This window comes from Halichoerus grypus, chromosome 9 (assembly GCF_964656455.1).
Source record: "Halichoerus grypus chromosome 9, mHalGry1.hap1.1, whole genome shotgun sequence".
NCBI lineage: Eukaryota > Metazoa > Chordata > Mammalia > Carnivora > Phocidae > Halichoerus > Halichoerus grypus.
In genome coordinates, this window is record NC_135720.1 from 144,068,646 (window position 1) to 144,091,186 (window position 22,541).

The 22,541-nt window shown below is 49.5% G+C and overlaps 1 protein-coding gene, 1 long non-coding RNA gene and 1 other non-coding gene across 3 annotated transcripts in view; 1 reads left to right on the top strand and 2 right to left on the bottom strand.

Annotated features, from left to right (window-relative positions):
• Positions 1 to 4,723, top strand: part of LOC118533782 (uncharacterized) — a 36,787-nt gene extending 32,064 nt beyond the window's left edge. Inside the window, exon 3 of the long non-coding RNA XR_004916377.2 lies at positions 4,503 to 4,723. This is a non-coding gene — a long non-coding RNA (uncharacterized LOC118533782). The remainder of the gene's footprint in view (positions 1 to 4,502) is intronic.
• Positions 2,763 to 2,836, bottom strand: TRNAT-CGU (transfer RNA threonine (anticodon CGU)). Its single transcript has one exon. It is a non-coding gene; the product is annotated as a tRNA-Thr (tRNA).
• Positions 4,724 to 12,153: 7,430 nt separating the features above from the next.
• On the bottom strand, positions 12,154 to 22,265 carry GPX6 (glutathione peroxidase 6). The gene is made up of 5 exons (XM_036089248.2): positions 22,188 to 22,265; positions 18,949 to 19,102; positions 14,134 to 14,251; positions 13,558 to 13,657; positions 12,154 to 12,360 (listed from the first exon to the last, which is right to left on the bottom strand). The coding sequence occupies exons 1-5, from the start codon at positions 22,263 to 22,265 to the stop codon at positions 12,154 to 12,156; spliced, it is 657 nt and encodes a 218-aa protein (XP_035945141.1).
• Between the last annotated feature and the right edge of the window lie 276 nt (positions 22,266 to 22,541).

Genomic DNA, 22,541 nt, shown 5'->3' on the forward strand with positions numbered 1-22,541 from the left:
AATCCTTGGTGCTCCTTTGTGGTCAAATAATAGCAATCTCTGCCTCTGTCTTCATGCGGCCTTCTTCCCTGTATATCTGGGTCTCTGTGTCCAAATCTCTTTTCCTTCCTCTTCTAAAGACACCAGTCCCTGGATTATGGCCCATCCTAATCTGGTGTGACCTCATCATGACTTGATTACATCTTCAAAAGTCTTATTTCCGAATAAGGTCACATTCACAGGTACAAGAAGTTAGGACTTCAACATATATTTTGGGGGAACACAATTCAACCCACAACGTGCTTGGAACCTTGGTCTATAAATTTAGGATAATACCTTAGAGTGCTATTGCAAGGGTTAAACACTTGACACTCAACAATTCAATAAATAATAATAATAATAATAATAATAATAAACACAATATGGTGAATCTTACTGATTGCTTATTTATGTGCCAGATGCCCTTCTAAAATATTCTATGTGTCTTTACTCACCAAGTCCTCCCATAAACTCTGTTATGTACACCTATTGCTATTTCCATCTCTCATTTGAGGAGAGTGATGCCCGTTGAGGTGAAGTAATTTGCCGAAAGTCCCTTAGCTATCAGGTGGAGCAGCTGAGGTTTGAACTCAGTGTGGCCTAGTTCAATAAAGTCCTAATCAAAATGAACAGAGGTGAGGTCCAGACTTAGCTGGGGAACAGTTTGCTGATTGTTTATTCTTGCTATGTATGGTACTTAGAGTAATACAGTAGCCACTTTGTGACTATGTCTTATTAAAAACTTAAAAAACAATTTTGAAACATTTGCCCATGATATTCTCCAAGAGACAGGATAACATTCTCTGATTACACTGCCCCCATCCTATATACTCCCTATTTTCTTTTCTTGCTTATCTTTCTCCATGGACTTCATCAGCATCTCATATACTTACGATTTTACATATTCATTTCTTTATTTTCTGTGTCACCCCTACTGGAATGTACCATCCATGACAGCAGTGATTTTTGTTAGCTGGGTTCACTGCTGTATTTCCTGCTCTTAGAAATATGCCTGGGTGCTTACCAGAGCTGGGGATGGGGGATGGGGCGAAATGGGTGAAGGTGGACAAAAGATACAAACTTCCAATTATGAGATAAATATGTCCTGCGGATGTAAGGTACAGCATGGTGACCACAGTTAACAATACTGTATTATATATTTGAGAGTTGCTAAGAGGGTAAATCTTAAAAGTTCTCATCACAAGGGGAAAAAACCTTGCAACTAGACAGAAAGAAAGGGCGGGAGAAGGAGAAGAAAGAGAAGAAAAGAAAGAAAGAAAGAAGAAAGAAAGAAAGAAAGAAAGAAAGAAAGAAAGAAAGAAAGAAAGAAAGAAAAAGAAAGAGAAAGAAACCTGCCATATAAAAGATCAGCAGTGAATGTTACTGGGTTAGTGGATGAAAGGATGGGAGACAAGAACGCACTGAAGTGCCATAAATCCCCAGGGCTGAAACACACCACCCTAGGTAACTGGCAGAATTTTCCAACCTAAAACAGTGTGGAGGTTCCTCAAGACTTTAAAAATAGAGCTACCCTATGACCCAGCAATTGCACTACTAGGTATTTACCCCAAAGACACAGATGTAGTGAAAAGAAGGGGCACCTGCCCCCCAATGTTCATAGCGGCAATGTCCGCAATAGCCAAACTGTGGAAAGAGCCGAGATGCCCTTCAACAGATGAATGGATAAAGAAGATGTGGTCCATATATACAATGGAATGTTACTCAGCCATCAGAAAGGATGAATACCCAACTTTTACATCAACATGGATGGGACTGGAGGGGATTATGCTAAGTGAGATAAGTCAAGCAGAGAAAATAAATTATCATATGGTTTCACTCATATGTGGAACATAAGGAATAGCACAGAGGACCATGGGGGAAGGGAGGGAAAACCGAATGGGAAGAAATCAGAGAGGGAAACACACCATGGGAGACTCTGGACTCCGGGAACCAAACTGAGGGTTACAGAAGGGAGAGGGTGGGGGATGGGGTACCCGGGTGATGGGCATTAAGGAGGGCACGGGATGTGATGAGCACTGGGTGTTATACACAACTAATGAATCATTGATCATCAAAAACTAATGATGTACTATATGTTGGCTAACTCAACATAATGAAAAAAAAATTAAATTATATTAAATTAAAAAAAAAAAAGAATTCTCCAACCTGCTCTTTTCCCACAGCAACTTTGTCCTTGCCCTGGGAGTGTGCCCAGGGCACACTAGCTTGCAGTTGATCATTATTCCTAAAGTTTCCTTAGGAGGATTAACAAGGATCATAATTATTCTTCCTTCTCAAAATGGCAAGCATGCCCCTGCAAACATCCTCTTTTTTCTTTGTAGTGAATAGTGGCATCATCGTTCATTCATTTCTCTTATGTTATGAAATCATTATAGAGCTGGAGATAGTTGGAATCTAGAGAGATTACACATACCTACATGTCTGGGTGCTTTAAACTGTAACACGCTGTAGGTGCTCAGAAACCGGGTAAAACGCACACGAAACGTGATGGAGGTTCAGGTCACACGCATTCCTTGGCAGTGGTTTGCATTTGAATTGTCACCTCCTTACTCTTCGGGAGTAAGGAATTCGAGCAAGCTGCAACCCAACAGCTTGTCATATATGTGACTGGGTGCCGGCGCTGTAAGTTCGGTGAGATTTGTCGGGGATCAGTGGGACTGACGCACGTTAACTCGCCTACATAAAATGGTTCTCAGGAAGGGTTCGCTTCCCGAGAAAAGGCCAGGCCCCACTGGGAGTCGAACCCAGGATCTCCTGTTTACGAGACAGGCGCTTTAACCAGCTAAGCCATGGAGCCACCTGAGAGCCCGCACGCAGCCGAATCGACCTCCTTGTCCTTGGACTCGGGGAAACATGCCCCCGCACCGTCGGGGTTCCGGCCGCCTTCAGAAACCTTGCGGCTGCAGAGACGCGCGTTCCGCGGGGCGCGCGGGGGCGGGAGACACCGAAGGCCGAGTCGTGGGCGCGGGCAGCCGCAGGCCGGAGTTTTCTATGAGCCCGAGAAAGGGCGTTAGAGAAAGTCGAGGCCATGCGGCGTGCGGTGAGGACCGCTGGGGGGAAGAACTATTTATAACTGTAAAGGGACGTCGAGGCTCGGCGTAACGCAGCCGGTCTGCGCAACATCCCAGTGGAAGGGGCGCGGAGAGCTCCCCGGGTGTGCGCACGACCCGCGCCTGTCCCCGCGCGGAGGAGGGGCGTCGGGGGAGCCCCAGCGGCAGGCGTCCGGCCGGCCCTCCGCGGGAACGGCTTCCCAGGGGAGCCTCTCAGGACAAGCGCGGGGCTGGGGGGGGATGTGGGAACCCTGGAAACATCCAACGATGCGAAAGAGCCATCCGTTGATTCTTTCCCGCATCGCGTCCACTTCTGTTCCTCTCGGGCTGTTTCAGACTCGGACAGTTCCGAAAATGAGCTCGCGAAGAATGGAAGGCCTTCTCCGCTCCAACCCCGGCCGCGCACCCCCGGTGACCCGCACCCCCCAGTGACCCCCACCCCCCGTGACCCACACCCCCTCCCCGACGTCGCACCCCCCCGGTGACCCGCACCCCCTCCCCGAGGTCGCACCCCCCAGCGACCCCCATCCCCCAGTGACCCCGACCCCCCTTGGTGACCCGCACCCCCCTCCCCGAGGTCACACCCCCCCAGTGACCCCCACCCCCCACGGTGACCCGCACCCCCTCCCGAGGTCGCACCCCCCCAGTGACCCCCACCCCCCAGTGACCCCCACCCCCGCGGTGACCCGCACCCCCTCCCCGAGGTCGCACCCCCGCGGTGACCCGCACCCCCCCAGTGACCTCCACCCCCCCGGTGACCCGCACCCCCTCCCGAGGTCGCACCCCCCCAGTGACCCCCACCCCCGCGGTGACCCGCACCCCTCCACGAGGTCGCGCCCCCTCCCCGAGGTCGCACCCCCGCGGTGACCCGCACCCCCTCCCGGAGGTCTCACCGCTGGCGCGGCGAGTGGGGCGCAGGGGCTGGAAGCGGGTCGTGCTGCGCGCGGGCGGGAGGCACGGCGTCCTGCGGGCGGGGGGAGGGGCCTGGACTCGGGCGCCGGGACGCGGGGCGGCGGGGGGCGGCGGGGGGAGGCGGGAGCAGCGCCGGGAGCAGCGCCGGGAGCGGATAGCATCCCGGCCCTCGCCGCCTCCACACCTGCGTGCTCCGCCGCCCCGCGGGCAGGGGACAGTCGGGCTGCAGGACAGCTGCGTCTTCGTCTGTGCTGGGCACTCGGCTCCGGACCGAGCGTCGGGGGGACCAGCACCTGGGGTCCACTCGGTGGGGTCAGGAGGGTCACCCAGCACACGATTCTGACTCTCGTGGTTCCTGCTGGAAGGCCATGCGGTTCCCGACGCCCGTGTGAAAGGCCGTAGGGGATGCACACAAATTCCACCCGCGTTTGACCTCCTTTGTGTCTCTGCAACGTTGGAATAGCTCTGAAAGAATTTGCTTTTTTTTTTTGTTTTTTGAAGTCAGGTGCCTAAGCGGCCCAAAGCGCTGCGTGAGGGCTCACGTCTCCAGTCTCAGGCAGATCCGAATCCCACCCGCCAGTCACTTTGCGCGAAAGCCAGCGAGCGGTCTAGGAGCAGCCCTCCCGCTCTCCCTCCGTGGTCCTTCGCCTCCTCGGGAGTTGATGGTTTGGCGGAAGCAAAGGCAAAGATGTCTTTATCACACTAAATTAAGGATAAATGAGACCCAGTTAAAAAAACAAACTCGAATCCAAGCTCTTCCCATATTTCCCCTGTTTTCATATCTTTGGTCGTGATTTGGAGTCCCAAACTTTAGAATTTTATTTTTGTAGAGCGATTTTATTTAGTTAGTTTTTAGAAAGAGAGAATGCACATGCGTGAGTGCGACCTCGGGGACGGGGTGCGACCTCCGGGAGGGGGTGCGGGTCACCGCGGGGGGTGGGGGCCACCGGGGGGTGGGGGTCACTGGGGGGTGCGACCTCGGGGAGGGGTGCGGGTCACCGCGGGGGGTGGGGGTCACCGGGGGGTAGGGGTCACTGGGGGGGTGCGACCTCGGGGAGGGGTGCGGGTCACCGCGGGGGTGCGACGTCGGGGAGGGAGTGCGGGTCACCCTGAGCAGGAGGAGGGGCAGAGGGAGAAGGAATCTCAAGCCGACTGCGCACTGAGTGGGGAGCCCCATGTGGGGCAGGAAAGCATGACCTGAGCCAAAACCAAGAGTCCCATGCTTAACCAACTGAGCCACCCAGGCGCCCCCACCCTTTTATTATTTTTTTTTAAAGATTTTTTTTTTTTAAAGTATTCTCTACACCCAATGTAGGGCTCGAACTTCCAACCCCTAGATCAAGGGTCACATGCTCCATTGACTGAGCCAACCAGGCACCTAGAGAGAATCACCCTTTTAATGTTGCTATTTTCTAGGTTCCATCTTTCATTGTCCTACTTTTCTCTGAGAGAATATTCATACGATTCCATAATTCACATCTTCAAACTATCCAAAATAGGCTGATGACTTCTCAATATCTTTCTCACATAGAATTTCATAGGGTATACACAGCTGCCTAAAAGACATTTCCACCGTATTGTCTCACAGAGGCTTGGACGCACCCAGTCCTTCCCGTTACTGCTTTTCTCCTCCTTAGCACCACAGTCTAGAAACTGGAGAATCACCCCAGATGACTTTCCACCGCTCCCTCCCTCCTCATGCACGTATTCATCAAGTGAATGTGGTGTCACCGCGTTCGGGCTCAGATAGGAACCCTTTCGTAACTAACGGTGGCCATCACAACACTAGTAGAGCATTCTAATGGAACCTACTCCTGCGAAATCACAATTTGATGTGATTGAGAGTTTTTGCTGTAAATTCAGTTAACCCATCAATGAGCCAGCGAGTCCAAAGATAAAACTCTAGTTTTAATCTGATATTTGTCTCTAGAGAAGCTTATAGTCTAAATAGATACAAATCTGAGTTTTTGACTGGGCAGAAAATTCTGGATCAAGTTTACCATAAAGGATGGTTGAATTTGCCCCCAAAATTATGAAAAACAATCCTAATTGGTGGCATATAGTGTCCCAAGTTTGTTCTTTTTTGCACAGGGGGAGTTGTAGACAGTGGGTGGCCTGACGGGTGGATCTGTAAGGGGCAGAGCGAGCCACACGCCCCAGGGCACCCGAAACTCTACGGTAACTTTCATCCTCACGTTCGTGCTACCTTCTGTCCCCGGAATGAGGGTACCTCTTAAAATGCAGGAGGGGTGTGAGCTTTGGTTCCTGATGAATAATCCAATTAGGGATCATCTGGCACAGGCTTTTTCCTGGGCCTCATACACCGTGTATCTACTCCGCGCACCAACCACCCTCTCTTAGACTGTGTGAAGACAGGTAGAAATAGAGAGTTTAAGGTTAGTTCACATTTTGGCTAGAGTTTGTAGATAGGGTTTGCAAAACCGTCCTGGCATAAAGTGGCTGATTTCAGGAGAACTTGATGACAGACAGAGAGCATGGTTTCTACACAGCTTTGCAAGTTAGTCATATATGTTGAAGCCAGGAGATACCCTTAGAACCCTTAGAACATGCTCATCGATTAAAATGTATTTTATTTAATTTTATATTAGAATCTTAAATAGACTATTAAAGTTATATTTTTTATCTTTTTAAGATTTTTATTCATTTATTTGAGAGAGAGCACAAGCAAGGGTGGGGGAATGGGGGGTGAGCAGAGGCAGAGGGAGAAGCAGACTCCCCGCTGAGAGCAGAGCCCCAGGATCATGACTTGAGCCGAGGGCAGATGCTTAATCAACTGAGCCACCCAGGCGTACCTAGACTATTAAAGTCATAAATGATTTCCCCTCTTTGGTGGGAAGTCACAGTTTGAAACTCAGGTTTTCCCTAATAAGGGAATAGAAAAATTGCCCTGCCAAATGTCATTGAGTTTTGATTACCATGCATCTTTCTACTCCTTTCTAAGTAACACTCCTGCTTGCATTCCATCTGTCTTTAATGTCTCTTCCAAGTTACTAACGTACTTAGTATCTATATTAAACACAATTTATGAATTCTGCCTATCTCACCAGCAGCTTGCTTATGAATTATCTATACTTTGCACATCCTATGAATTTTTCCCTTTATCTCATAAAGCTCCTAGCTTATCTATGTAGGCTTTATCCATCCAATTTGCTTTCCCATTTTCTATATCAGAATATTATCAAGTAACACAGCGAATACCTATTCCATGAGCCCATCAAGCTGAGCATTCTGTGTTTCTGGAGCAGGCTGCCACTGTCCTGTATATGATTGATTCTGAGGTTCGTAGGTGAAGACAGAGCTCCCGGGCTCAGGCTGTCAGGGTTAGAGTATCAGACTCAAAGTATCAGAGTATCAGGTTCTCCAAAAACAATTTGTCAGGTGACACTCAATTTCATTTCCTATTGATTTGCCTGCTGGAGGCCAAAAATAGAAAAAGGGGAAATTGGAAAGAGAGAGGAAAGATCTGAAAAAAGATTCTCCGTTATCTTTTCTTTAGTTCCTCTGAAATTATCATCTAAAAATTGGTCTGAGCTGTCTGTATGCTCCAGGTGCCATCCTGAGGGTATGAAACGCTTCACACAGGGCTGAGGCCACGGCATTTCAGAGGCCAAAGGGTGTCTGAAAGAATTAAAAGTATGTTGCTCTTCCTTTTTCGCAGAAGAATAAAAGGGTGGGTAGTCTGTGTGGTTTCATAGGGAAAATTTGGGGGGGTGACGGGGGGTGCAGAATCTCTCTCAGGAACTTCCCAGATCCAAAGAAAGTAACGTTTCTGACCTGACACTTGAAAGGGCAAGAAAAAGCTCTGTAGTCAGAGCAATGGATGAGTGGGCTGGAGGGGTGGTGAAGGGAGAAGAGAAAGTCGGACTTCTCCTTGGCTCCAAATCACAATGTAGGTCTGAGTCTTTGGGAAGATATGTTAAAGGGAAATTGTTTTGACTTGTTAAAACAGTAAAGAAGACTTTATTTAATGGCAGTGGGGGAACAAGACTGAACTCAGCTTTGAAGACAGCAGGGACACGTGGGGACTTACAGCCAACAGGCAGAGTGAGGGGAGTGGACAGAACACCACTAAGATGACGTATCAAGGGCAGAAGATACACTGACTTAGCAGGATTCTTGGTAAAGGCTGGCCAAGGTCCAGGCCTGGTCGAGAAGGGGGATCAGAGGAGCCTGAGCAAAGTCTGGTCGAGGAGGAAGTCTGTCGGAAAATACTCCTTGAATTTGGACCCACATGGAAACCACAAAAGTCAGAGACTGAGGACACTGAAAGCCAAGGGGGTGGCCCAATTGTCCATGTCAACCCTGGGGTCCTAGGAACACCTGCTGGCCGAGCGGGGGACACAGTGTGGCCGAGGCTGAGCAGAGACGCCAGTAACCCCGGAGAGTACAGCAAACATTCCCTTCGTTCATCCTGTGTCACAATATCAATGTTTTCTGCACACCTTCCATTCCCCAGGGCAGGGGTCTCCAAATGTTAGCGTGTCCTCGCACCACCGGGAAGGCTTTTTAAACCAGAGATTGCTGTTCTCGCCCGCAGAGCTGCTGATTCAGTGAGTCCAGGAGGGATCTAAAAACTGCATTTCTAACAAGTTTTCAGGTGATGCTGTTGCTTGGGGTCAGGGGACATCCCTTCGAGAATTAATTCCCTATCGACAGAGGATGAGAAAGGGAAAACGTGAGCGAATGAGGACCTTTACGGGGGACTCATCTGAGTAATAAATTGTTTGTGGAGGGTAATAGGGAGTCGCCAGGGCCTTCTGCAGGTTTGCGTTAGTGGGGTGGTGCCCCCCCTCCGCCCGTGCTGAGTGTTGGCTGCTGGGGGCTCACAGCGGCCCTTCTTTGGAGAATCTCCTTCAGCCCAAGGAGCAACCTCCTCTGGGAGGTTGTGTCCGTGGGGCCCATGGGTGATCTCAGAGCCAGTAAGTGACCGGAGTTACAAGAGGCCATCCCTCTTCCCTCAAGATGGAATAGGGGTAGTGTGATTTATCCCGAAGCTAATCTCTAGCAGAAATCTCGCGTTGTCTTCTTTCTTCCTCTGCCCCATCCTGCTTCACTGATTCCCTCTTCTGAAACCGCTCGGGAAATGTGTGTGCCTGGATCCTAGTCTCGGCTTCTGTCTTCTGGGAACAGAAGCCAAGTCGAGGAGGATTTCTGAGACCGCAGGATAACATCTGACGTTCCCCGCGATGGCCTTCGGCCCTCTCTTCCTCAGACTTGGGGACTCCAGCGTCCAGAACAAACACGGGCACGCCTGAAGCCCAGAAACTACCAGTGTTCATGCGGTCCTCAGGGAAGACGTGGCGTCTATGCGGTAACAGCCACGAGGGAGACTGTTGGGGTCTCGCCTCCAGGAGTGAGCTGCTTCGCAACTCTGGGAGCAGGCTGTTAGCGAGGGTCTGAGTCCCGGCTCTCTGGGCTTTAGAAGCCCCCGTCCTGCCCAGGCACCCTCCTCAAAGGTTTTGTGACCAGCAGAGCAGTCGTCATTTTAGACACCTGTTAGGTGGTTTATGGGGTGGATTTAGGTGAAAACACTGGTTTTGGAATCAGTTAGCTCAAGTTTATCTAACTGGCATGATAGTTTGTGGGAACCTCTGGTTCGAGGAAGAAATTCGGCAGGAGTAATAATGCCAGTGAGGTCATGGTGATCCCAGTGACAGAATAGGAAGGTTCTCACTACCGTGATGGACCGGAGCTCCCAAGACAGCCCTAGGCAGTCTGCTCGCTTCCAGAAGGTTCTGTGTGTGGCTTTCCTTGGAGACCAAGGGCCGTTATAGGGGTTGGTGAGGAGGGGAGAAGTGGGAACCTTTATCTGCGGATCCTCCCTTTATGAAGACTTCAACATTCTCCTCATTGTGATCATCATCGTGGGCAACATTCTGATCAGGCCTGCAGCCCCCACACCTGCCCCCCGGCTACACTCACCTCCCTGAGCAAAGGAGTTTGTTTCCCACTTCTCTGGCCTTGGCTCTCCCCGGAGCGACCTTGGTTTTCTGTTCAGGGTCAGCCCCTGGCGGGCATCAGGAGGAGGGAACCTGGATCTCTCAGAGCGGCTACAGGATGGAGCCTCTGGCGGATGCTCAGCAGAATGCCCTCCGGTGGAAGCCGAGCCCCCCTCCTTCATTACTTCAGGACTTCTCCATGGGACAGGGGACGCTGCTCCCTTGGAGGATCCACTTTCGTACAGCAAGTGCAGTTCTCTGGGTTGGGCTGAACCCATACACCGTGCACCCCCATCCTCCTCCACCCACCGCCTGGACCCTGACGCTTCTGATCTGAAAACAGTAACAGATTTGGACCCCTTCTGAGGACTGCTAAGGTCCCAGGGGTTCTCAAGAACACCAGAGACCCAGAAGAAACTCAACAATGAGACCCATTTCTCCACACCACCGCCAGCTGGCTCCGGGGTCCCCTCACTGCCTCACGAATGTGCTGGTGCCTACTGAGTCCCACGGAAGTCTCATCCTGGGCGTATGGCCACAGACTGCCACTTTCTTTCCTTACTAGATTCCCAATGCAAGAAGATAAAATTTTCCATGTGTGTCTACCACCTCTGAATTTTAGAAGCAGCCCACTCCCGGAGCTGAGACCCCAGGTCTCCCTCGTGGCTGTTACTGCGTAGACACTGTGTCTTCCCTGAGGACCGCATGAACGCTGGTGGTCCCAGGGCTTCTGGAGTGCCCATGTTCATTCTGAAAGCTGGAGTCGCTTTCCTTGTCACCCTGGTTTTCATGTTCCTGAATAAAGTTTAAGTCCGGGATCATTCTGTTTTGTACGCAACAGGATTACAGGGTCTCACGTTACCACAGATACTTAAATTCCACTTTTCAAGTGCAAAATAATATTTTAAAGTACAAAAAATTTAAAGTGCAAAAAATATTTGAAATATGTTCAAAGTAATTTTTGAAAGGGAAAAGAAAAACAGCTATTTCATTTCACTTCCTCGTACCAGCTTCTCTTAGTTTCCGATATTCTGAAATCTGTCCTCACATAAAAGACTGAACTATGGTGATAAAACAGCCTTTACACAGGGCTTCCCAGCACGTTCTCTACTCCTCGGATTAGGAGGAGGTTTTGGTATACTTTTCTCCTGTTTTTATGTGTTTTTAGATTTTTAACAATGAGCAGGAATTTTATAGGCAGAAGAACGTCTGTGTCTTTGTTGTTTCGAGAAAGCAAGGCTACCTCGCGGGTGGGTCCCCAGGAGACTGGAATGGGAGGGGGGCGGCGGGCTCTAGGAGGCCCGAGTCCACCCCTCACAGCGGTCCACAGCGGCCAGCCCCACCTGGTGTCTGGGTGGGCGTTTGAGGAGCTAGGTGAGGGATCGGAGGAAGCAGGGACCAAGTGAGAGAGGAAGACGTCCCAGACATAATATGGGGGTGGGAAAACACCGAGGGAAGCCCACTGCTGCAGAATTCTCTTTATTTGAGACAGTGATAAGGAGTTTGAAGGTGGGGCAGCTCAGCGTGAGGGGAAAGCCCATCCTTCAGAATGAAGGGACATCCCTGCCCAGGCGCCGTGGCCTGAATGCACAAGGGACAGGCACCAAGGAAGGCTCTGGTAGGGTCCGACCCAGAGGGGTTTTGGGACCCACCATCATGGAGATGCCCCTCCTTTCATGTGAGGCCAGCCTTCAGAGATCCTGTAAGAAAGAGAACTACAGGGCATCAGGGGGAGCGAAGATTGCATTTGGGAGAGGAAGAGCTTAACAACGCAGGTTTATCTTGGAAGAGAGAAAGGCTACAAAGGGGATCTTTTGAGAGTCGTCCAGTTTCTGCTTCTTTAAACCTTCAGGATGGAGAAAGGACAGATGTCAGAACTTCTGGGCATTGCCTTTTTAGGGACATTGGGTCGTCTGAACCATTTACCCTGAAATATGTATTTCCTTTGGGATGGAGTGGGAAAACTTGAAATTTTGGGAGCAGAGAGTTGGGGACAAAGGTGTTCTTTCCCTTGTTTTCAAACACACTCATGAACGTATGTTCACCAGCGCACACACACACTTGGGTGATACAGGATGGTTTGGTTATAGGGACACTGGGTGGGAAGGAACGTGGAGGAAAGATGGATCCAGTGTTAAGCATGTTCTTTAGGTGGGAGGCAGGTAGCCACTTCTGACGGTCTCCGGCCCTTTCTACTCGGTTTTGAACTGTTTCAGGTACTCCAGGATGTCTGACTTGACCGTGCTAACGGGAGCCTTGTGGAACCAGCGCATGACAGGGACTCCATCAGGCCCCACCAGGAACTTCTCAAAGTTCCAGCGGATGTCGTGGACCTTCATGGGCTCCCAGAAGAGTTGGCTTGCTGAGCCCAAAAGATCAGAGGTTGGAGGGCAGGAGTTCTGGAGCAGAGATAGGAAAAATAGTAGGTTTTTTTTTCCTGCTTCTGTGTGATCCAGTTTTATCCCCAACCCTAGAAGAGTCTACTCACCATCTGCGTCTCAACATATTAACTACCTGACATGCTCCCAATGAACCACAGATATTTCAATGCAACATCACCAACATAGCAACTAGCAATCAACCAAGAGCTAGACAGTATGACAGTAAACAGAAAATATTCCTCCCTTCCCTGTCTGCCCCTCCCAGGATTATATCATGGTGCGTCAGTAAAATACTATCTTCTGTTTTCTTTGATAAGTCATATCATTCTATAGCTTCAGTTTTCTTAGCTGAAAAAAAAAATGGTTTGGTTTAGAGTAGTCGTTCCCAGAGTTGGGCTTCATAGTCTGGTAAAAGTTCAATAACTGTTTTTTGGAGATTAATGTAAAATAACCAACATTTATTTTGACAATAAGAAAAATCAAAAGTCAACTATAACTGTAAATTTAAAAATTAACAGATTTTTAAGTATTAGGTTGAAGAAAATAAAATCGATCGTATCACCATTTTTGTTCCACACAAATGGTAATTTGTATGATTTAACCAAATATTAATTTAGTATCCAAATAAATGATGGCCTTTTATATTCAATAAATTGGGCTTTGCGAAAAACTCCCCACATTGTGGGGTTTTTTTTCAGTTTGCCATGGATGGATGAAAATTTCAACAAGGACCAGACTCGTTTGGCAGGCCAGCATTGGGAACCAGTGGCCTAAGAGGACTTCGGGTGGTTCTGTGGTCTTCCGCGGTTCTAACACTCAGTGGCTCCCCGGTCAATTACCACATGGCACTCTCCGTTCTGTACTCCATGTCTGTCTCCCCGATTGCATAGGGGTCCCCCAGGGAGGGGCTGGGCCCCTTAGCAGGTTTGGGCTCCCTGTGTGGCACAGCTTCTCGCACCTACGAGAGATTCTATGACCGATGGTCGAATGAACCAATCATTGCGGTTCAGTATGGGCGTCGGTCCCCATCACAGCTGCCACGCTCGGTTGCCTGTACTTGAAGCTCACGGCTCACAACGGATCTTGCCATGATTCCTGAACTTATCTGAGCATTTCTTTCCAAGGAGTCCAACCTCAATCCTAGAAATGAGCCCCATGCTTTCAGGGGAATCTCTACCTACCTGACTAATTCAAGGCAGGTGGGTGGTCACTCACCTTCAGGAAGGTAAAGACCTTCTGTTCTTTTTCTCCATTCACATCCCCTTTCTCAAAGAGCTGAAAACTGGGGGCAAAGCCACCACCTGGACGCACATACCTGCAATGAACCAGAGTGTTCCCAAGAGGGTCCAGGTTAGGACAAGGAGTTTGCTAACGGCCACCACAACTCCACAAAAGGAAGTTAGAGATAAAGAGGGAGAGACGGTAGACAGGGAAGGTGAGGAAAGAAAGATGTCTGGGGGTCAGGACTTCATGCTTTAGGGAGCCAGTAGGCTGGAAGGCAGTATTTGAAGGTCAGGATTCCCGATTCATTTCTATTTCCCACAGCCCCTCCTTTGCCCTGCACTGCTTTTCCCGTCCGTATTCCCCTAGTGTCACCATCAAGAACTCGAGGCGGAGTGCACGCTTGGGCATCGCCAGCCACGCAAGGTTGCACGCGAAGCTTCACAATGATGTTCCTGAACCCAATGATCCACCACCCGCCCCGGAAGCTTCCAGAAGAAGAGGCCTCCAGGCAGAAGGAGGAAGGGAAGTCCTGACAGGGCCTATGCAGGGTCCCGGGCCGGCACTCACTTGAGCCCAGAAAGGATCTCTGAGTTCTTTCCTGGTTCTTGTTTTCCAAACTGGTTGCAGGGAAAGCCCAGCACGACGACACCAGAAGGCTTCAGCTCGTCCTGCAGTGCATTCAGTTCTGCGGGGAGACAATGAGCAGCGTGGGCAGCCCGGCCTGGAGCAGCGGGGGACCTCGGCAGGTGTCCATGCATCACACGCAAAGTGAGGACTGTAAGGGGAAGGTTCGAGATTACAGAGCACAAAGCCAGAACACAGGTTGCCAGAAACACACCCAGATAGCTGCCACCTTTCTCGTGTGGCGGTTCCCTACGTGGCCCCACTGCACCATCCAGGAGGGGCGCCCCCAGAGAGCACAGATGGGTTAGCCCGTGGGTGGGGCGGGAGGCCTGCTGGATTCTGAAGGGAATTAAAAGTTAAATGCCAGGCCAGCTTCCTTAGTGGGGATCGACTGACTGATCAAACGTTTTTAAGAAGAAGGCAAACAAAACGGACCTGCTCCCCCTGCCCCTTTGTGCCCACGATGACACAGCGGACGCCCCAGTCATCCTCCCAGGAGCACTGTTTGGTCCCCTCCCCAGGGCGCTGTGCAGGGAAGCAGGAGTCTGAGCCCGGCTCCAGAGCATCCTCTACCCTCCTGTCAACCGTAGTGACCTAACTGATGCCATCTCCCTGGGCCACTCGCTGGGATTCCAGGCTACAAACTCCAAACTGCTTCTTAGCGATGCCGGGAGGGCTTCCAACCTGTTTGTCTAGGCCTGCACCGTGTTTCCACCATCAGCCACCCTCAGTCCCCACTGACTCAGTCCCAGTGCCTGCCGGCCCCACCCAGACTCAGCTCCACCGGCTGCCGTCTCCCCTAAAGCCCTCGGCTTAAACGGCAGCGCCCTCCTGTCGTTGTAGGTTTCTTCAGTCACCATCCATACTCGCCTTCCTCTTTCACCATCAAGAATACGTCCTTCCTAGGGCAGAAACACTCAGCAGACCCTGCTTCTAGTCCTTCCGCAAAGGCCTTCAACTCTCAATTTCCGCGTCTGGAGTAAAATCTGAATGAGACACTTTTTAAAATTCTCATGTTCTAGTTTAGTAAGTTACGTCACAGCAACAGAGAGGAAAACTGTGGCTTCAAATAAATGAGGAAACTCATCACGTATCGATAGAGAAGAATATCTGAGATACTGTATTATGTGAAAAGGCAAGGTGCAGAATCAGTTGTGTGTGTACTTGCGTATATGAGAGAGAGATTTGCTTGCCTGTACATTAAAGATTTATGAAAATATACACCATAAACTGATAACCCTGGTTACCCAAACAGAAGAAACGTGGAAGTTCTCACTCTTTTTTTTTTTTTTAAAGATTTTATTTATTTGACAGAGAGAGACACAGCGAGAGAGGGAACACAAGCAGGGGGAGTGGGAGAGGGAGAAGCAGGCTTCCCGCAGAGCAGGGAGCCCGATGCGGGGCTCGATCCCAGGACCCTAGGATCATGACCCGAGCCGAAGGCAGACGCTTAACGACTGAGCCACCCAGGCGCCCCTTTTTTTTTTTTTTTTTTTTAACATGGAGCCCAACACAGGGTTCAAGCCCAACTTGAACTCACAACCCTGAGATCAAGACCTGAGCTGAAACGAAGAGTCAGGCACTCAACCAACTGAGCCACCCAGGCGCCCCCTGGAAGTTTTTACTCTTAAACCCTTTTGCATCTTTTAAATTTTCAGTGTGAATATATTCCTTATTCAACACAAATTTAAATTAAAACTAAATTGAAACAGATTTAAAAGCAGATTCACATTCCATGGAACTGCTGTTTATATATCATGACTTTTTAAACTTACTATATTTTTTTCAAATTTAACTTTTTTTTTTAATGTTTTATTTATTTATTCATGAGAGTCAGAGAGAGGCAGAGGGAGAAGCAGGCTCCCCGCCTAGCAGGGAGCCTGATGCAGGACTCGATCCCAGGACCCTGGGATCATGACCTGAGCTGAAGGCAGACGCTTAACCATCTGAGCCACCCAGGTGCCCCTCAAATTTAACTTTTTGAAGGGAGGGAAGCCCCTACTTGCTAAATGATACTAAACTGTTGTTTAGGCTCTTACAATTAGATGCTGAGATTTTATATAAATTAAATAAATATTTAGTCTGTAGCTTTTCAGGTTCTCCCTAGGGTTGATTATACATAAAAATAATAAATACAAAGTGACCCCAAAATTCTTTTAAATGTCACATCTTCCTATAATCTGCACTTCTGAAAGTATCTTTTTATGAACAATTTCACCATTAAATTTAAAAAGTCTTTAGGTTCTCTCGGTGAATGTGAACCATTTGTTTTTTGTTGTTCTTTGAAGGAGGGGCTATTTCTTTTTTTTTTTAAAAGATTTTATTTATTTGACAGAGAGAGACACAGCGAGAGAGGGAACACAAGCTAGGGGAGTGGGAGAGGGAGAAGCAGGCTTCCCACCAAGCAGGGAGCCCAACGCCGGGCTCGATCCCAGGACCCTGGGATCATGACCTGAGCCGAAGGCAGACACTTAACCGACTGAGCCACCCAGGCGCCCCAGGAGGGGCTATTTCAATATAACTTTTCCCTAAATCAAGCAGCCCCCTCTGTATTAGTCCTTTTAGGCTGCTATAACAAATACGATAGACCAGGGGGCTTGTGAACAATAAGAACTTATTTCTCACAGTTCTGGAAGTCCAAGATCATGGTGTTAATATGGTGGGGTTCTAGCAAAGGCCCTCTGCTAGGCTGCAGACTTCAGGGTTCTCACTGTGTCCTCCCATGGTGCAAGGGCTGGGGGCTTCTATGCAGTCTCTTTTTATAAAAGCACTAATCCCACTCATGGAGGTTCCACCCTCATGACCTCAACATCTCCTGAAGGCCCCACCTCCTGTTACCATCATATTGGGCACTGGGATTTCAACATATGAGTTTTGGGGGGACACAAACATTCAGACCATGGCATCTGCTGACTGTTCATTTTTTTTTTCTTTTTAGAGAGACAGTGTGAGCGGGATGGGGAGGGGCAGAGGGAGAGAGAGAATCTTAATCAGCCTTCGCACTGGCTCAGTCTCATGACCCTGAGATCAAAACCTGAGCCGAAATCAAGTCGCTTAACCGACTAAGCCACCCAGGAGCCCTTGAATGTTAATTTAAAAATATCAAAATTTAGTGAGCCATGTATCTTAGAGGTAAGATTGCAATATACTTAAATTTAAGTGGTGTTAAAAAAAGAAAATTCTTGAATTTCTTATCACTGAAATCCCATTAAGACAAATGGATGGGAAAAAAAGACAAATTGATGGGACTTTATATTTTTGATCAGTTGAATAGATACCATTGTCAACATGTGGAAAATTTTCTTAAAAACTGCTCACATATTATTTTGACTCATTTCTTTGTGGCATCTGGTACAATTAACCTTTTGCATTAATCTTGAAAAAAGCATTTTAAAAAAGCAGAAAAATTAAGTCTGTGCCATGTCAGAAACTGCATTTATCTCTATTACAATCCATCTGAAACTTTAAATAACCTTTTCTGGATCAACATGGAAACCAAATTCTTCCCCATGAGTGCACAAAGAAAATCCACCTCAGTCATCTAGAAGAAGGTCGGGCCACATTTGGAGATGGAGCATCTTTCCAAATAGCCATCACACTAAAGATTACCCACGAGAAAGCTACATTTCCCTCTTTTCTGTCACCGGGGGGCGGGGGGGGGGGGTGCTGTGGAATCCAAGAGCGTTTTCCAAAAGATCCAAGATCTGTCCTCTCTGCTGTTGTTCCCAGAAGTCGCCAATGAGAAGGATAAAGGCAGCCCCTTGAAAGCTAGACTCTGGCCTGGGGTCATAGCTAGGGCTTTGTGTTCTCCTGTTAAACAATTTCACAGGGGCACCTGGGTGGCTGTCAGTTAAGCGCCTTGCCTTCGGCTCAGGTCATGATCCTGAGCCATGATCCCACCATGATCCCAGGGTCTGGAATGGAGCCCTACATTGGGCTCCTTGCTTAGCAGGAAGCCTGCTTCTCCCTCTCCCTCTGCCGCTCCCCGCTGCTTGTGCTCGCGCTTTCTCTCTCTGACAAATAAATAAAATCTTAAAAAAAAAAAACAACCAATTTCACAGGACATCAGTATCACACAACATCATGGTCACAGTGATTATGATAAGTCAAGACAAAAACAAGACCACTCCATAACCATATTTTAACACAGACAAAACATGAACCTTGTCCAAATTGCAAAAATGGCCAAGCATCTCTCTATTCTTGACAATGTAAGTGACTTCTGCTTCTTTACCAGCTACAGTTTTAGCGCTTTATTCCTACGACCTTGTAGATATGATTTATTAAGACATATCTGAATCACAGTCACAGAATTCTCCCCATTTCCTCATTTCCTGACAGCATCCAATTCAGTGCAAAGCTTCAATTCCTCGAATCCTTCCCCAAAGCACCTAACACAAGCCCAGATTCTCAGATAAGTTCTTTCTAGCACTTTCTTAATGAGAAGCCCCATGGTTCCCTACAGTATACGTTCTCCCTTAGGGCATCGAGCAACAAACCCCACTTGTTCAGTGATAGGTACGTTCCTGGTGGTCTTTGATTAAATCTTTGGGAGAATCTTATTTCTCAAATCTGGAGATAATTCTCTTGGCCTCCTAAGGAGTGGAGCTGTGACAGGATTTAGGGGGACAGACTCCCATGATCACCTATCCCCCCCTCACTCCGCTCCTCCCAATAATAAATTAGGAAAACCTCCGGAATTAGAATATGGCCATCTGACAAAGCTAGTTCCAGAGGAGTTGAAACCTGAGTTCTTACCAGGATACTGAGCTGTCAGGCCTCAGTAGGTGGCCACGTTGACAAAGAGGACGTGCTTGCCCGCATACCGCTTGAACTGAATGTACTCCTCTTCATTGAGGGTGAGGGCTCCGTACTCATAGATGGTGCCCGTCACCCCTTTGTAGCAATCCATCTGGAATGTAACAAAACCACAATGATGTGATAATAAGATAAACAATAACCCCCAGCATGCGTGGACTTTTGCAAAGTGCTCAGAGATCTTTCATGTAACACCTCGAAATTCTAAGAACCAAAGAGACTTTTTCCAGTAATATTTTTAGTTATGGCAAGGCCACCACTAGAATGTGTGTCTTGTAAGTTAAAATCCTATCTGTGTGGGGGGCGCCTGGCTGGCTCAGTCAGTAGGGCGTGCGACTCTTGATCTCGGGGTTGTGAGTACGAGCCCTATGTTGGGTGTAGAGATTAGTTAAAAAATAAAATCTTTAAAAAAAAAAGCCTGGGGGGGGCAGGACAAGCACTTTGTGATGATCCCAGCTTTGGTCTCTCAATGGATATCGCCCCGTAAACTGGGATGTAGAATCCCAAGAAAACTGTAGACAGGAAGGGCTGGACCTTTCCGACTCCGAGGTCCGTTCTGCTCCAGTTTGAAGGGATCTGATACTCAAAAATGCAGCCTTTTATTCACAAGATGGCTTTCTATGGCTGGAATTGCCCCCAAGCAGGCAGCAGTGGCGGACATAGGCCTGGACGCCCCCCATAGGCTGCCTTGTTTTTATTTCAGAGAGGGGAGATGGTCTTACAAATGCTGGTCTTTGAGCATCATCTTACACGTCCCAGGGACCCAAAAACAGAGCACTCAGAGCAGTTTGAAGACCTGAACAAGTGTCACCAAGGCATATTAGAAATGCAAGTTCCTGAGACACGTCTCCAAAGAAGACATCCAGATGGCCAACAGACACATGAAAAGATGCTCCACATCATCAGGGAAATACAAATGAAAACCACAATGAGATCCCACCTCACACCAGTCAGAATGTCTAAAATTAACGTCAGGAAATGACAGATGTTGGCGGGGATTCGGAGAAAGGGGATCCCTCCTACACTGTTGGTGGGAATGCAAGCTGGTGCAGCCACTCTGGAAAACAGTATGGAGGTTCCTCAAAAAGTTGAAAATAGAGCTACCCTATGACCCAGCAATTGCACTACTGGGTATTTATCCCAAAGATACAAAAATACAGATTCAAAGGAGTACATGCATCCCAATGTTTATAGCAGCATTATCAACAATAGTCAAACTATGAGGAGAGCCCAGATGTCCATCGACAGATGAGTGGATAAAGAAGATGCAGTATATATATACACAATGGAATAGTACTCAGCCATCAAAAAGAATGAAATCTTGCCATTTGCAACGACATGGATAGAACTAGAGGGTATTATGCTGAGCAAAATAAGTCAGAGAAAGACAGTTACCGTATGGTTTCACTCATACGTGGAATTTCAGAAACAAAACAGTGGAACATAGGGGAAGGGAAGGAAAAGATAAAATAAGATAAAAACAGAGAGGAAGGCAAACCGTAAGACTCTATAGTTAAGAGAACAAACTGAGGGTTGCTGGAGGGGAGGTGGGTGGGGGATGGGCTAGATGGGGGATGGGCATTAAGGAGGGCACCTGCTGTGATGAGCTCTGGGTGTTGTATGTAAGTGATGAATCACTAAATTTTACTCCTGAAACCAATACTTCACTATATGTTAACTAACTTGAATTAAAACAAAAAAAAGAAATGCAAGTCCCCGGTTCTCCTGAGATCCGCTGACTCAGAAACTTTGTGGGTGGGGATTGGAGAAAAGGAATGAAGGCGGGCTGTGCTTCAGCTCAGCTCCCAGTCTCCAGGCAGAGTTCCTGAGGCATACAGATTTTAACACTCCTACAGCTCCTTTAACATTTTACCACTATAGCTTTGCTCTGGTTAGTGTAACTTCACTTTTGTAACCGTAAAACCAGCAATCCTCCAAGCACATGGCCCACTGATACACATCTTAAGGGTCTCATGACTAATGTTTTACTAGGCAGTAGTAAATAACTTTATCCTAACAGCAGCTAGCCCCTCAAGGTCCTGGAAGCCTTGCTTCCAAATTCCTTAGACATTTATGCTATCCGTAACCACCACTAACTAAAAAGTATGTAATCAGTCACTCCTCACAGCCCCAGTGCAGCTCGTCCTGCCCACGGCTCCTGTCCCTGTGCTATAATAAAGCATCTTTTTGCACTGAAAACGTCTCAAGAAAGCTTTCTTGACTCTTCGCTCACTGCCCCACATCAGGTGGGACCCAGCACCCTGTGCTTTAACAAGCCCCCCAAATGATTCTTGTCTGGGGATCACTGCACTCAACCACGGATATTCTCCACCTTCTATGGGGGGGGGAGCCAATAAAAGACATGTAACTGGTTTAAATCCACAAGTGAGGCTGAGTTTTTGAATGAATTTGTCTGCTTTTAAAGTTAAAACCTGTTGGTACCTCACGTCACCCACTGGAATCCCCACCCTGCGTCCTAAGGCAAATACATACTAACGTCTCTTACAGGGTGGCTACTGACCTCCAGGGGGGAGAGTCTTTTCCCAAGGGCAACAGGCGATCTAGGGCCCCCCCCCCCCGAAACCTAAGAGCAAATCCTCTTACTCTGGTCCGAGCTTTGTTCTCCCCCACTACCCCCCCCACCCCACTCACCACCCCACCTCCCCTAAAATTAAAATTGGCCAACAGCTACCCTGGCCTTCTGGGTTTTATTATCCCCCGGGGGAGGGGGGAGCCCCTCTTCGCCGACCCTGACACCCCCCAGAGTACATTCCAGCATCAGCTAGCTGCTCTCCCCCCGCCCCGGGTCTCAGCTCTCTGGGGAAGCCGGGCAGCCTCCCTCCCTCCCACTCCCCTTGCCCCTGCGTGTCCCGATTCCCGGACTCACAAGGCTGCCCCGAGCTCAGAGCAGGGGCCGCGGCGGCGGCGGAGGGGCGGGCGCGACAGCAGCCTCGGCCCTCCGTCCACCTGCGGCTCCACGACCGCCCGGGGACGGCGAAGGTCCGCGGAAGGGAGTCGGCTTCGCGGGGCCCCCGCCTGGGAGACGCAGCGGTGGGGTCTGCGGAGCTCGGGAGGCGGGTCCCGGCCGTGGAGAGGACGAGGGAGGACTCCTCGCGTCCCCCGAGGCCAGGCCGGGCATCAGGTGCTGCAGTCCGCTGGGTCCCCAACGGGACACTCACCTTCATCTTCTGGGTCGGCTGGGCGAGGCGGGCCAGGAACAGCGGGCAAAGCCACCAAGCCCAGAGCTGCGGGAGCATGGCTCGTGCGCCCCGGGCCAGGCGGGTCTGCTGCGCCCCGCGCGCCTCGGCCCCTTTTGAGGCCCTGGTGGGATCAGAGCGAAGACGCGCGCTCCAATCGCAGAGCAGCGTGCACGCGCGCACACGCACGCACGCGCACGCACCTGCCCCCTCCCCACGGCCCGTCCCCTCCCGTCCCCTCCCTCCCCACTGGCCTTCTCCGCAGCCCTCGCGCCCCTCCCCCAGCCGCGCCGCGCCGCCTCCCCTCCCCCAGCCCGCGTGCGCTCGGGAGGAGAC